Source organism: Phaenicophaeus curvirostris, chromosome 2 (assembly GCF_032191515.1).
Source record: "Phaenicophaeus curvirostris isolate KB17595 chromosome 2, BPBGC_Pcur_1.0, whole genome shotgun sequence".
NCBI classification, from domain to species: Eukaryota; Metazoa; Chordata; class Aves; order Cuculiformes; family Cuculidae; genus Phaenicophaeus; species Phaenicophaeus curvirostris.
In genome coordinates, this window is record NC_091393.1 from 39,087,504 (window position 1) to 39,100,547 (window position 13,044).

At 41.3% G+C, this 13,044-nt stretch overlaps 1 protein-coding gene across 2 annotated transcripts in view; it reads right to left on the reverse strand.

Moving 5' to 3' along the window:
• The window catches only part of FRK (fyn related Src family tyrosine kinase), a 49,886-nt gene that overhangs the window by 21,882 nt on the left and 14,960 nt on the right, over positions 1-13,044 (reverse strand). For both annotated transcript variants that reach the window (XM_069851746.1, XM_069851744.1), the window contains exon 2: positions 5,220-5,341. In XM_069851746.1, the coding sequence (XP_069707847.1) occupies positions 5,220-5,341 (122 nt within the window). The remainder of the gene's footprint in view (positions 1-5,219; positions 5,342-13,044) is intronic.

Below are 13,044 nucleotides of genomic sequence, written 5' to 3' on the forward strand. Positions count from 1 at the left end.
TAGTTAACAAAGCTGATGTAAAGTATAGTTTCTCTCATTATTTAAGTTATTAAGTTAAAAAGAAAAATCTCTTCTCCCTTAAGCACTGTCACGCGCGATCAGATATTTTTCTCCCGCATTGTGTGTTTGCCATCTCGGAACACCAGAGGGCGGACAGGAGCTGTTGAAAATTTTAGGAGCTTGTCTCTCTGTACAGGTAACATTTTGAGCGAGCTGATTACCAATTTATAATTCGGTAGCGGGATCAGAGACAAGAATATTTGTTAATACAACTCCACAGTATGAAGATAATTATAAAACACTTTTCAAATGCCATTTCTTTTTAATTTAACACCTCATAATTAGTATTTTTTAATTATAAAATACATGTATATTTTAATGATGTATCATTTGGAAAAGGGCTGCAGCAAAATGAAGAAAAGAGTAATTCAGTAACAATATGCTGGAAATTTAATGACTCCTCCAAAGTTCACGGTAAAGTGCATTGTGTTAAATGAATCTCTATTTATGATGAATAAAGGCCAACAGGATGACAACGTTAATCCAATTTCAGTTGTACATCACAAGCAATAGTAGCATGACTACCGCCCTAATTTATTATCAGTATTATAATTTTTACTTCTGAAGCAGCTAATGTTATTGCAAGATTTGGTGCATAGGATGTGCTGTAATTTATTAAATGAGCCTTGTACTAAGTCCTATGATTGGCAGTATCCAGACCAGGTAGTTATGTGTGTGGAGAAGCTGGAGAAAATTTCTGAGCTGTTATCATCTCTTCTTGTCATAAGCAGCTGAGATTAGTGCAGTATTTGACAAGCGGCTGTTTACCTATTTCCCAGGGCTGAGTGTGGCTGTACAAGTACGGCACCACACACTCACAGTGCTGCAGCATGGTGTGGCTCCTCTGCCCAAAATGACACACAGCACATGTCACTCAGGGAACAGCTAGCCAGAGCCTCCTCAATGCATCCAGGCATCCTATCACTCACACCAGACTGCTAATCAGGGTCAGAACTTCAACTCCACACAGCTGGACAGCACCTGGGTTTGAAAACTGCAGTGGTTTTATCCTTGACTTGCCCTTCCCAAAAGATTTGTCACTCTGCATTAGATTTCTTCATGGTTTTGGTTTAACAGAATCTTTGCCCTCTCCTGCTTCCCATCTTCATAAGATTGGGCCATGCAGAAGTAGATTTTGCCACTCCAAGGACAAGAATAAAATAACTTACTACTCCTTTTCCCAGGGCAATAAATTCAATTATTTGATGGCATCAACAGGATTGACATCATCACCAAATGAATCATGCAGACACTAAGGTGGCATTACTGCCAGTGTCCCTGTATCTCTTCTGTCAGCAATCTTGCCCCAGCACCGGCAGTGCAGTGCTGCCAGCAGGAGCTGTGCTCAGTCTTCATGCCCAGGGTGGATATGGGAAGAGGATGGCTTACAAGATCACTCTCATGAGCACAGAATGGGTGCAGGGACTGCTCCAAAATTGTTCTCCTGCTACTGCTAAGATTTTGCCACTCCTATCAGTTTTCTGTTTTAAACTATTACCTACTTTTTTCTATACTGAAAGTCAATCAGAGGAAAACAGAGGAAACCACACAATCTTTTTTAGGAGCAGGGGAAAAAAATGGAAGAAACCACAAACCATTTACATTGTCATTTAAGGTAATCACTCTTTCAGATACCATCATTCAGTGAGCAGGGAAGTAGAGAGCCTCCTGCTATCACTGGCAATGACACTCAATTAAGCCGAGCACATCTAAATTATGGTTTTTAATTAAAAAGAGGCAATGTCAAAGAAGGCACCAACATGTTTAAAATTTAATACATTTCACACCAGATGCTGGAATCATCAACATAAAAATCTGTCGACAACATGTGCATTTTTTAAATGGGAAAACTTTAAAATGATAGTAACGCATCTCAGTGTCCTATCTGGTTTGATGTGCTTCCCATTTAACCATTCACAGCTGCGGAAAACCTTTCTGAATATGATTTCCTTTTTTTAATTTAAATAGTAATTTATCATTTAATTCTTACAATTCGTGAGTTTTCCCATCAAGGCAAGTTTGAAGTTAAAGTGTCATTTTAATGAAAGGTGGGGTTTATTTGCTTTTCTTTTTTCTAACAAGATTCATTTGTCTCCTTCATTAACAATAAATATCTTATACATTGCTCATATGAGTGTGATATTAAGCATGAAAGTTGTGAAAACAGTTTATGGGTGCTTGGATAAAAATGTCTCTTCTTCATTTATTTCTTTTTCCTTTTTAACTTTATTATACTTAAATGGTGGGCTGGACTAAGTTACAATATTTTCTTAAACACCTGAATTCTGAAAGCCACATCATCACTCTTCTAGTCATTATCATCTACTCTGGACTGAAACTAAAACAGCAGTAACAAGTAGATCAAATCCAAACAGTCCTAATAAAAATGGGAGTTTGAGGCCCTATTATTTCTTCACTGAAGTAGAAATTAGAGATATATTCCTAAGTAATAGATATGATACCTTCCCTGCCAGTGCATCACCTACCATGGAGAAAGAAGCCATCAAGACCTATTAAAAGAAATACTCCTAAATCACTGTTCCTCAAGAAAACACTGCTTTTCTCCCTTAGCTTTGAATGTGTCATAAATTCTTTTGATGGAGCAAAGAGAAGTCAGAAAAACTGCCTTCTTCATAGCATATGTTGGACAAAACAATCTTCCTTCCAATTTATTCTCCCTACAGGACAATGCACTTCATCATTTGCTTTAGAATGCACTAGCTCTCCCCAAACTAGACATAAGTAATGAGATTATGTACGTACAATGTCTGGGCCATTATGTATACTCTCAGATTAGAAGCAAAAACCTTATACAACACACAGTAGATGCCATTCAATTAAGCCTATATAGTAAGCAGCAAATAATACTTAGCTCCTCAGCATGAATTAGCATGTTGAGGCTAAACTATGTTCAAGTGTAGGAAGCTGCTAAAAGATATAGCAGCAGTGGTAAATCATGTCATTAATACTCACTACCTGCAGACTGCTAGAGAGTTTATTCTTTTTCTTTGCCTAAAAGAGCAGACATATTTAATAAATCTGAGATGACTCATATATACATGCATACATGCTTGGAGGCCAACCCATGTTTGTGCATGAAGGAAGGCTGTTTCCAGTAGCTGTAGCCTTGCCTCTAGATATATTATATGTTCTTCAGTACTGTTCTTCCCTTCTTTCATCAAACAAACCAGCAGGGAAGAAAGCCACGCTGGTAGTTTCATATCATGCTGTTATCAGCCATCATCATATCTCCTGTTCCTATTTAAGCTCATACAGAAACCTGAAAAATGTCTACCACAATCTTTTATAATTGAAGCAAATATACTAAATAAGATTTAATATAGTTTCTACCCATGATTTATAAGGAAAAAAATTAAACAGCAGCATCAAAGGATGATCTCATCCTACCACAAATGCTGGCTAAATATTTATTGTCATTCTCTTGGATTTATCTCTGCAGTACTTCATAGTTTAACTAAGGTACTGCTGTCTTCCTCTTAGTCAGGATGCAGGGCAAAGATCTGGAATCTTCCCTAGAAGGCTACAGTTGGAGAATAATAAATAGAAATTGCATTTCCACCCCTAGGAGCACAAGCACAAGAGTTTTCATTGATTTTCAGTAAGATGTCATGTATTCAAGTGCCAGCACTAAGCAGATAATACAGGCATATCTATCCTTCCCTGCATAACACCACACTGTTATCAGTCTAGCCCGGTCCTTGGATGAAATCAATTCACTGATGCAGAACACTACAAGAAAGCTGAAAACATATAAGACAGTGATAAGTTGGCATATAGAGGGAAAGCATTTTGAAAGTTCGGAGGCGATATATGATCTTTGGCTAAAAGGGTGCACGCTGAGGGGTCATTTTCATCACAATTCAGGAGCAGTTTGATTCCTTGTTGATGTTACTTTTCTTATCAGATTTTCTTAGCAAGAACCAACTTCTTTGAGGGCAAACTGAAGACTATGGAATGAACTCTCCTAGAACTGTATGTATCACATTTATTTTTTAAACTTCCCTCTTTTTTACTTCACGGGCAACATATATTTCTTTGCCGTGGCAACAAAAAGCAACCCTTCCATTACCACAAGACGTTACACATATATACCCTTTCCTTATGATTCAGAAAGAGAAACCAAGAATGTGTCAAAAGTTCATTAAGCTGCTTAATGTCTTTCTGCAGAAAGCTCAGAAGGTGACTGACACATAAACACTTAGGCAGAAGTGGAGTCAATATGAAAGAATCTGGTCATGCACAAGATGCCTTTCATTCTACTAATATAATTCTGCACATGACAGTTTACAGTTCATTCACAAACATCACGAGTCTTTACTGGCACGTAGAATTTTACAGGCTGACCACAACAGGAAATTTGGGTGTATAGGCCTGTTGTCTCAGAGTCAACATTATACTCTTGACTCACACTTATATGACAACTTTGATAGAAAATGTTTGCAGAAAACAATGTTTACTATTTAATACAGCAAATATCTATGACATGAAAAAGACGATGTACATGTATATGAGTAAGTAAAATTATTATTAAACAAGTTTACTTATTTGATAGTTTTTGAGTTCAAATAAAGAACTTTAAATACATTTCAAACCCATCATCATCATAAATCTAACTTTTTAACTATGGTTATAATTATTTTTTCAAAGAAATATGACTGATTCTAAAGTATAGCTCTGAAGATCTTTCTATCATTTTGCCCCTGAAAATAAACAAGTATAAACCTAAAAGTTGGCTCTAGCAAAAATCTCATTTTCTTAAGCTGCAGATATCTGCCAACATGGTTTAGTTTGTATTTTGTGTACTGATCAGAACAGTAGAGTATAACTGTAATGAATTTTTTGGCATTTAATAATGAAGATAGTTTCTATTTTAAGGCAGCTAGAGCACTGGAAATACTAAGCATAAGAAAGTTAATTTGTGTTCTGAGCAAATGAATAAACAAAGCCTATAAAACAAATGTTAGTAAAAACCCAAATTACTCTTTCAAAGTTTTCTTTGTATATCTCCTGGGAAATAAATATTTTTATGAACTTAATTTCCTTTTCATACCCAGAGTTTACTATTCTTAAAAATGAAAATGTCCAGATCACCTGAGATATTTTTAAAACATTACTTAAGATTAAAAACTAGAAAATACCTGAAAGTGAGTATTCGCCTTTTAAACTTTCACTTTCTCGGATTAGGAAGGTTCCTGCTTGGGTTCCAGGGTATGACAGTTGTCTCTCAGCATCTGCTCGTTTGATTGGGCCAAAAAACCATCTGAACAAATAAAAAACATTAACTTTACCAATCAGTGAAACATACCAGGAAGACAATTTAGCTTTTTTATACACGCTGCACATTTACTAAAAGGAATCTGTGCTATGTTAATTAAATTTCAACAACATGGGGAAAAACAACCAACAAGAACTACACAACAAATTTATTGCTAGAAAATATTGCTTACACGTTTGAGTGAAATCTGGATTTTACTGCTGGTGGGAAGTCCTACTGATACCAAGGGAACAAGAATTCAAAAGTAACAGTCTGGCCAGGAAAAGTTCACAGTAACTGTGGCAGAAATTTAGGCCAAGTCCAGTGATGCCACTTGAACTATGTAGAGGTGCAAGTATGTGCTAACACCTTGATACTGTAAAAGTCAAAGATCCCTGAAACTGCTGAAATGCTCTCAGGTTCCTGCAGCCTTCCCCATTCCACTGCTATGTCAATAGCTCATATGAGTTACCGGCAGTTTTTCAGCTCCACTGCTGCTAGACAAACAAAACAAATATGCTCTTCACATCACTGCAAACATCTCAAGATCCCTGTTCTGTAACAATCTACTCCTCTCTGCCTTTTAAAACATATTTTCCTCTCTCACTAAACCCTGACATTTACAAGGACTTATTCAAGCAACAGTTTCAGTTTGGTCCTCTGAAATTACTATTTAGCTCTTTTGCTGCTTTGTGCTGAGTGTAAATTAAATGGAAGTAAGATTGAGATGAGTCAGCATTTTCAACTGGGATGGAATTCAGCTTCCACCTAACAAACATACAAAGCTCTTTCCAAGATTAGCTCCTCCCCTCATTTGAGGCAAATGGCGATAAAGTTATCAGTAATGCGCCAGGTATTCATAGTAGAACTCCTTTTAAATTAATCATATCTAAACTTATCATGCAAACTTTTAAGATAAATCAATGTATCACACCACAAGTAACTTGCCTATTCAGCTAACTTGATGTGATTCAGCACACAGGGAAAAGTACCACGGAAAAGTACAGAAGGTGTCATCAACAAACTACTTTAATACCTGTAAGGCCTGTAATCACAGGAAAAGATGAAATAGATGAGAACATTGGATGGCACCTTAGGTGAGCAAGCATGAGGAATGAAAAAAGGGGTCGTATGAATAAAGAGGAAATAAAAAGAGGAAAATATAAACGACACTAACGTACACTGAATATGCTTTCTTAACAAAAGAAAATGAAATCCAGATATTCCAGACTGCATTCCTGGTCTCTGACTTGAAGATGATTTAGATAAAATAGGCCTTGATGTATTTTGGCAGGGAAAGGAAACTCATTAGAAAGCTGGAATGTGTCAGTAACAATTTTAATTTAAAATGTTAATTAATTAAACTAATTAATTAAATTCATTCATTAATTAGACTGTAGAAAACTAAGTAATCAATAAATGTTCAAATCCTCGACTGAGGTTCTTGTCAAAGGAATGAGAGGATAGAATACAAGTCCCAAAGAAAATTTGTCTACCTTAAAAACTGAATCAGAACCTTTCTGAAATTTTTAAATACAACTCCTCTGAGAATAACATCTGAAAACTAATAAGCTACATAAGCTGTAAAGGAACTGAACTGCTATTTTTCTCCTTGAATTATAAGATATCACTTAGTAACATCCAAAGTGACTGATTCTCACAAAAGCATATTAGAAAAGGTATTTGACTTTGTGTCTCCTTTCTTAATGGGTTAAGAGGATGGCATGGTCTTAAAAGGATTTCATTTTGGACAAAAGCGAAAAAGCTTCCAATTAGCAAGGCTGAGTTTTATGTCCCAGATAGTCAAGAGCATAGCTGTTACATCACGAAGTATGTGTACGTACACTGCTCGTAACTCATGTTGCTAAAGTTGAAAAGATGAGCCGTAATACAATGTATGCAACAAGAGGAAATTGTTCATTTATTTGCGAAATACAATTTAAAACAGTATTACACTTGTGTGTGTAAGAACATGTCTACAATACAGGATATAATTTTCAAAAAAACCCAACATATATTTAGGCATATGTACCTGTTTCTTTCACTTCAAAATGCCTATTTTTGGGGGTTGGAAAAATTTCAACAAGGGAGGGTGCCCTCCTGGACCTGTTGTTTGTGAACAGAGGCCTTGTGGGGGATGTGGCAGTAGGTGGACACCTAGGACAAAGCGATCATGAGATGATAGGGTTTTCTGTTCTAGGTGAAGTGAAGAGGGTGGTCAGCAGGACAGTAGCAGGCAGACTTTGAATTCTTCAGAAGGCGGGTTGGCAAAGTCTCATGGGAGACAGTACTTAAGGGCAAGGGAGCCCATGAGGGCTGGGAGCTCTTCAAAAGGGTGGTCCTAGCAGGTCAGGAGAAAGCTATCCCCATGTTCCGGAAAAAAAAGCCGGCAGGGGAAAAAAACAGCTTGGTTGAACAGAGAGATCTTGAGTGATATCAAGAAGAAGAGAAATGTTTATGGGCTCTGGAAGAGCGGACAGGCCTCTTGGGTGGACTACAGGAGGGAAGTGAGATTATGTAGAGAAAAAATCAGAAGGGCTAAGGCTCAACTAGAAATCAGATTGGCAAAGTCTGTGAAAGTTAACAAAAAATCTTTCTATAAATATATAAATAATAAAAGGAGGACTAAGGAGAACATACAGACCCTATTGGACGCAGAAGGAACAACAGTGACAGGGGATGAGGAAAAGGCTGAGGTACTTAATGCCTTCTTTGCCTCAGTCTTTAATTGTAAAGAAAGTTGTTCCCTCTGTGTACAAACCCAGGAGCTAGAGGAGCAAAATGAGGCTCCCATGATCCAAGAGGAGGTGGTCAGAGCCTTGCTAGCCCAACTAGACACCCACAAGTCTATGGGGCCGGATGGGATTCATCCAAGGCTACTGAAGGAGCTGGCGGATGTGCTGGCCAAACCCCTTTCCATCATCTTCCAACAGTCCTGGAAGACTGGGGAAGTCCCACTGGACTGGAGGCTGGCTGATGTTGTGCCCATCTACAAGAAGGGTCACAGGGAGGATCCAGGAAACTACAGGCCTGTCAGTCTGACCTCAGTGCCAGGAAAAGTCATGGAAAAGGTGATCCTGAGTGCTATCATGAAGCACATGCAAGAGAACCGGGTGATCAGGCCCAGTCAACATGGGTTCACAAAAGGCAGGTCTTGCCAAACTAACCTGATCACCTTCTATGACAAAGTGACTCGCCTACTGGATGAAGGAAAGGCTGTGGATGTGGTCTTCCTGGACTTCAGTAAAGCATTTGACACAGTTTCTCACAGCATTCTGCTTGAGAAACTGTCAGCCTCTGGCCTGGAGAGGCGCACACTCTCCTGGGTGGAAAACTGGTTGGATGGCCGGGCCCAGAGAGTGGTGGGAAATGGTGTGAAATCCAGCTGGAGGCCAGTGACAAGTGGGGTTCCCCAGGGCTCAGTGCTGGGTCCAGCCCTGTTCAATGTCTTTATCAATGACCTGGATGAAGGCATTGAGTGCACCCTTAGCAAGTTTGCAGATGACACTAAGCTGGGTGGAAGTGTCGATCTGCTGGAGGGTAGGGAGGCTCCAAAGGGATCTGGACAGGCTGGACCGCTGGGCAGAGTCCAATGGCATGAGGTTTAACAAGGCCACATGCCGGGTCCTGCACTTGGGGCACAACAACCCTATGCAGTGCTACAGACTAGGAGAAGTCTGGCTAGAAAGCTGCCTGGAGGAGAGGGACCTGGGGGTGTTGGTTGACAGCGACTGAACGTGAGCCAGCAGTGTGCCCAGGTGGCCAAGAAGGCCAATGGCATCTTGGCTTGTATCAGAAACGGCGTGACCAGCAGGTCCAGGGAGGTTATTCTCCCTCTGGACTCGGCACTGGTGAGACCGCTCCTCGAATACTGTGTTCAGTTCTGGGCCCCTTACCACAAGAAGGATGTTGAGGCTCTGGAACGAGTCCAGAGAAGAGCAACGAAGCTGGTGAAGGGGCTGGAGAACACGCCTTATGAGGAACGGCTGAGAGAGCTGGGGTTGTTTAGCCTGGAGAAGAGGAGGCTGAGGGGAGACCACATTGCTCTCTACATCTACCTGAAAGGAGGTTGTAGAGAGGAGGGTGCTGGCCTCTTCTCCCAAGTGACAGGGGACAGGACAAGAGGGAATGGCCTCAAGCTCTGCCAGGGGAGATAAAGGCTGGACATTAGGAAAAAATTTTTCACGGAAAGGGTCATTGGGCACTGGTAGAGGCTGCCCAGGGAGGCGGTTGATCCACCTTCCCTGGCAGTGTTTAAGGCATGCGTGGACAAGGTGCATGGTTTAGCGTTTGACAGGAATAGCTGGACTCGATGATCCAGTGGGTCTCTTCCAACCTGGTTATTCTATGATTCTGTGATTCATTTCTGGCCACAGGAGCACTTGGGTAACAGAAAAGATGGCCTTCATCTATGTCCAAAACAAACACAGTCTTTACTTGATGCTGATGATGCTCAATGTCAGAGTACCAGTTAGGTTTGTTGTGGTCACTCAGAATGTAGTGATCATCAATTCCACTGGCAGGTTTTTGACTGACCACAGGATCAGCAGTTGATGGACACATGTATCATAGCAGGCTTTGTCATGGGATGTTCCCTCACTGTGACAGTATAATTGCTGAGACCCGTACTCCTGTCCCATGATCCTTTTCTTCCAGCAAAGGAAAGAATGTATCTTCATCAAGGCGAATGCTGGCAGCTATTCTTGAAAGGTAAATTTTTTAAGAAACAGAGATCATGTTACCTGTGCTCAACTGTGCCTCTGCATTTGGTCCAGCTTTAATCAAATGGAGTCATGTGTTAAACAGAAGTTGATGGTGTTACTTGGTTCCATCACTACCTTTGCTCAGAAGCTGTCTGTCCTCCAGGTTGTAATGCACTGCTGATCTCTGTCTGAAGGTCAAAGCCCCATTTACCTGGCTCTGCTTCGTGTCTCCCTGTGCTTTGCTACATAAAAATCTACTAAAGTAAAAATAGTTAGCTCTACTTCTGCACTGTTTTTTCTTATAGCAGGAAGATATGTCAGGAACTCTTAATCTGGAAGTTGGAAGAGGATTAATATGGGCCAAGTGTATTGCATGCCGCATAGCCACTGACAGAATCACTAAAGGAAAGAAAGTTAGGGAAGCAAAGTTAAGCAGTGCCTGCCAGTATGGCCAGATGATAAAAACCCAGTGGAAAAAAAAAAAAACAAAACAAAAAAAAAACAACAAAAAACCTACAAAAAATCCCCCAAACCATAATTATTCTCATCCAAAAATGAGTATGCAAAACTCCTTTTCCTCCCTTCCATTCTGTTTCCTCCAACAAATGTAATATGCCCTTCTGATCATGTAATTATCATCAGTGCAATGAAGATTTAACAAAGGATTTTCTCTCTTGAAATTAAGTCTTTCCAACACCCAGAGTTAAACCCAAACAAAAGGATTCCCAGTCATGGTCCAGATGAAAAAGCTCATAGAGGACACATTTTTCTGTCAGTCTACCAGTCCTTAGGCAGCCTCTTTATAGCCACACACTCAGCTCTTATACTGGAGCTTTATGCTTTGTTTCTCCTAAGTCACAAAACACTAACTTCTAGCTATAATGTAAAGTATGTGCTGAGCCTTAACCAAACCCATTTACAGGCCACACAAAATACTTCTTGGGAGACATTTCTCTCTATATACTCAACTTTTCTTGGGCAGACCCTTGCAGCTTTATTTAAAGTGGAGGTCTAGGTTTTGTCACCCTCCTAACACTAAAACTAATCCAAGCCCAAACACTAACTGTAGACTTACTTTGAGCCTTAGCCAAAGACCACCCAGCCACAGGCCACATGAAAAACTTCTCAAAGGACAGGTCTTTCTGCAGCTTTGTTGTTCTTCCTTGGACAGCCACAGTCACACTGGAGCTCTAGGATTGATCTCTCCCTTAATCCTATCCCTAGGCATGAGCTGACATCTGTCAAAGACCTTCAGTCATGCCTAATGAACAAGCAACAAGGCATGGGCTACATCCCATGGAGGGAGAACTCTTGGCATCTCTTGCAATGTTCAATCAACAAGAATTCGCAGCAGGGATGGTAAGTTCTGCAGAAAGGTGCTAGATCAATGCAGAAATACACTCCATATAGTGAGGATACGCCCCAGGAGGGAGCTAAGGGCAGGCAACTCCTGACCTTCAGTCGAAGCAGCTGCTACATGGCAGCTGACACTGGGAGGCGCATTCCTCGAACCATCCATGGGGGATTTAAACAGTCTCTAAGGAGCGCCAGTGACCGGAGCACAGCAAACAGGAGTGGACAAACAGGGGCACGGCTTGTGAGAAGGGCAGGGCGAGCAGGGAAGGTGCAGGGAGGGCACAGTCTTCATGTTCAGCTGGTGAGTTCAGTCAATGACAGGAAGACCAACCATGGTATCCACCCAGCCACGAGTCTACCCAGGAGGAAGCTGCATCCTCTGCACCTGCCAGAAGGGACACTGAGACCGAGCTCTCAGGAAAATATGCATCCGTCCAGGTCTCTGGATGCAGGGAGCACCACCAGCTTGCACTAGAAACAGAGGGCAGCAGAGGCAACAATTGTGCAAGGTGCGAGCAGACAGACTATCTCCTCAGCCTGGTGGCAGAGCTGCGGGAGGCTAAGGAGCACCAGGGCATCTGAGCAAGAGGTTGACTGCTGGAACCACACCCTGAGCTCCCCGAAACAGGAACAGAGACATCCACCAGAAAAAGCCCCTGATCAAAGGGATTTGCATCCTTCCCCCACCAGGATATAGGCAGGGACTTAAAGGGGGGTAGTAAGTGGAAGCAAGTTCAACAGTGGGGCAGAAAATGAACCCCCTCCTTGCCCACACCTCCCCAGGTGCCTGCACAACAGATATGAGGCTCTAGCTGTGGAGAACTGACAGGGGAAAATGAGTGATGACTCATGTACATCTGAGGAGGAGCCAAAGCCAGAACAACAACCCCTGCCCCCATATTACTACAACTTCCATAAGGAAGAAAAGGTGAGTCATAGATGTAGGGAAATCCCTACTGAGGGGAACAGAGGGTCCAATAGGTCGAGCAGATCTTTCTCATATGGAAGTCTGAAGTATCCCAGGAGCTGGTGTTAGGGATATCACTAGGAAACTGCTACCCGTTACTGCTTTTCCATGTGGGAGGTGATGAAGCTGCAGTACGTGGCCCAAGAGCCATCAAATGACATTTGGTCCCAGCCATCCAGCCAGTTTTTTAACCAGCAGAGGGTGCGCCTGTCCAGGGCAGTGGCAGCCAGTTTCTCAAGCAGAATACAGTGTCAGAGGCTTTACCAAAGTCCAAGCACACTAGTCCATAGCCTTTCCCTCATCCACTAAGCAGGTCACTTTGTCATAGAAGGACATCAGGTCAATTTGGCTGATCTTGCCTTTCATAAACCCATGTTGACTGGGCCTCATCACCTGATAGTCTTGTGAAAGTGACTGAATTTCCTTTAACAACTAGCTGTAGCTGTTTCTTGTTCAAGTTGCACGACACTGGAGGTAAGAGAAGACTAAATGCAGAGGTCCAAGACATACTCTGGGTTTTGTGAATGCCCAGCTAAAAGTGAAAAGTTTGAGGGCTGAGTCAGCAGTCAGGTGTATCCACATACAGTATACAGTATATATGGCAAGGTCATTCAAAGAGCAGAAAGGCACAACAGGAGAAATAATAGGAAATCAGTCACATTATATTTATTTTCAAAACCACT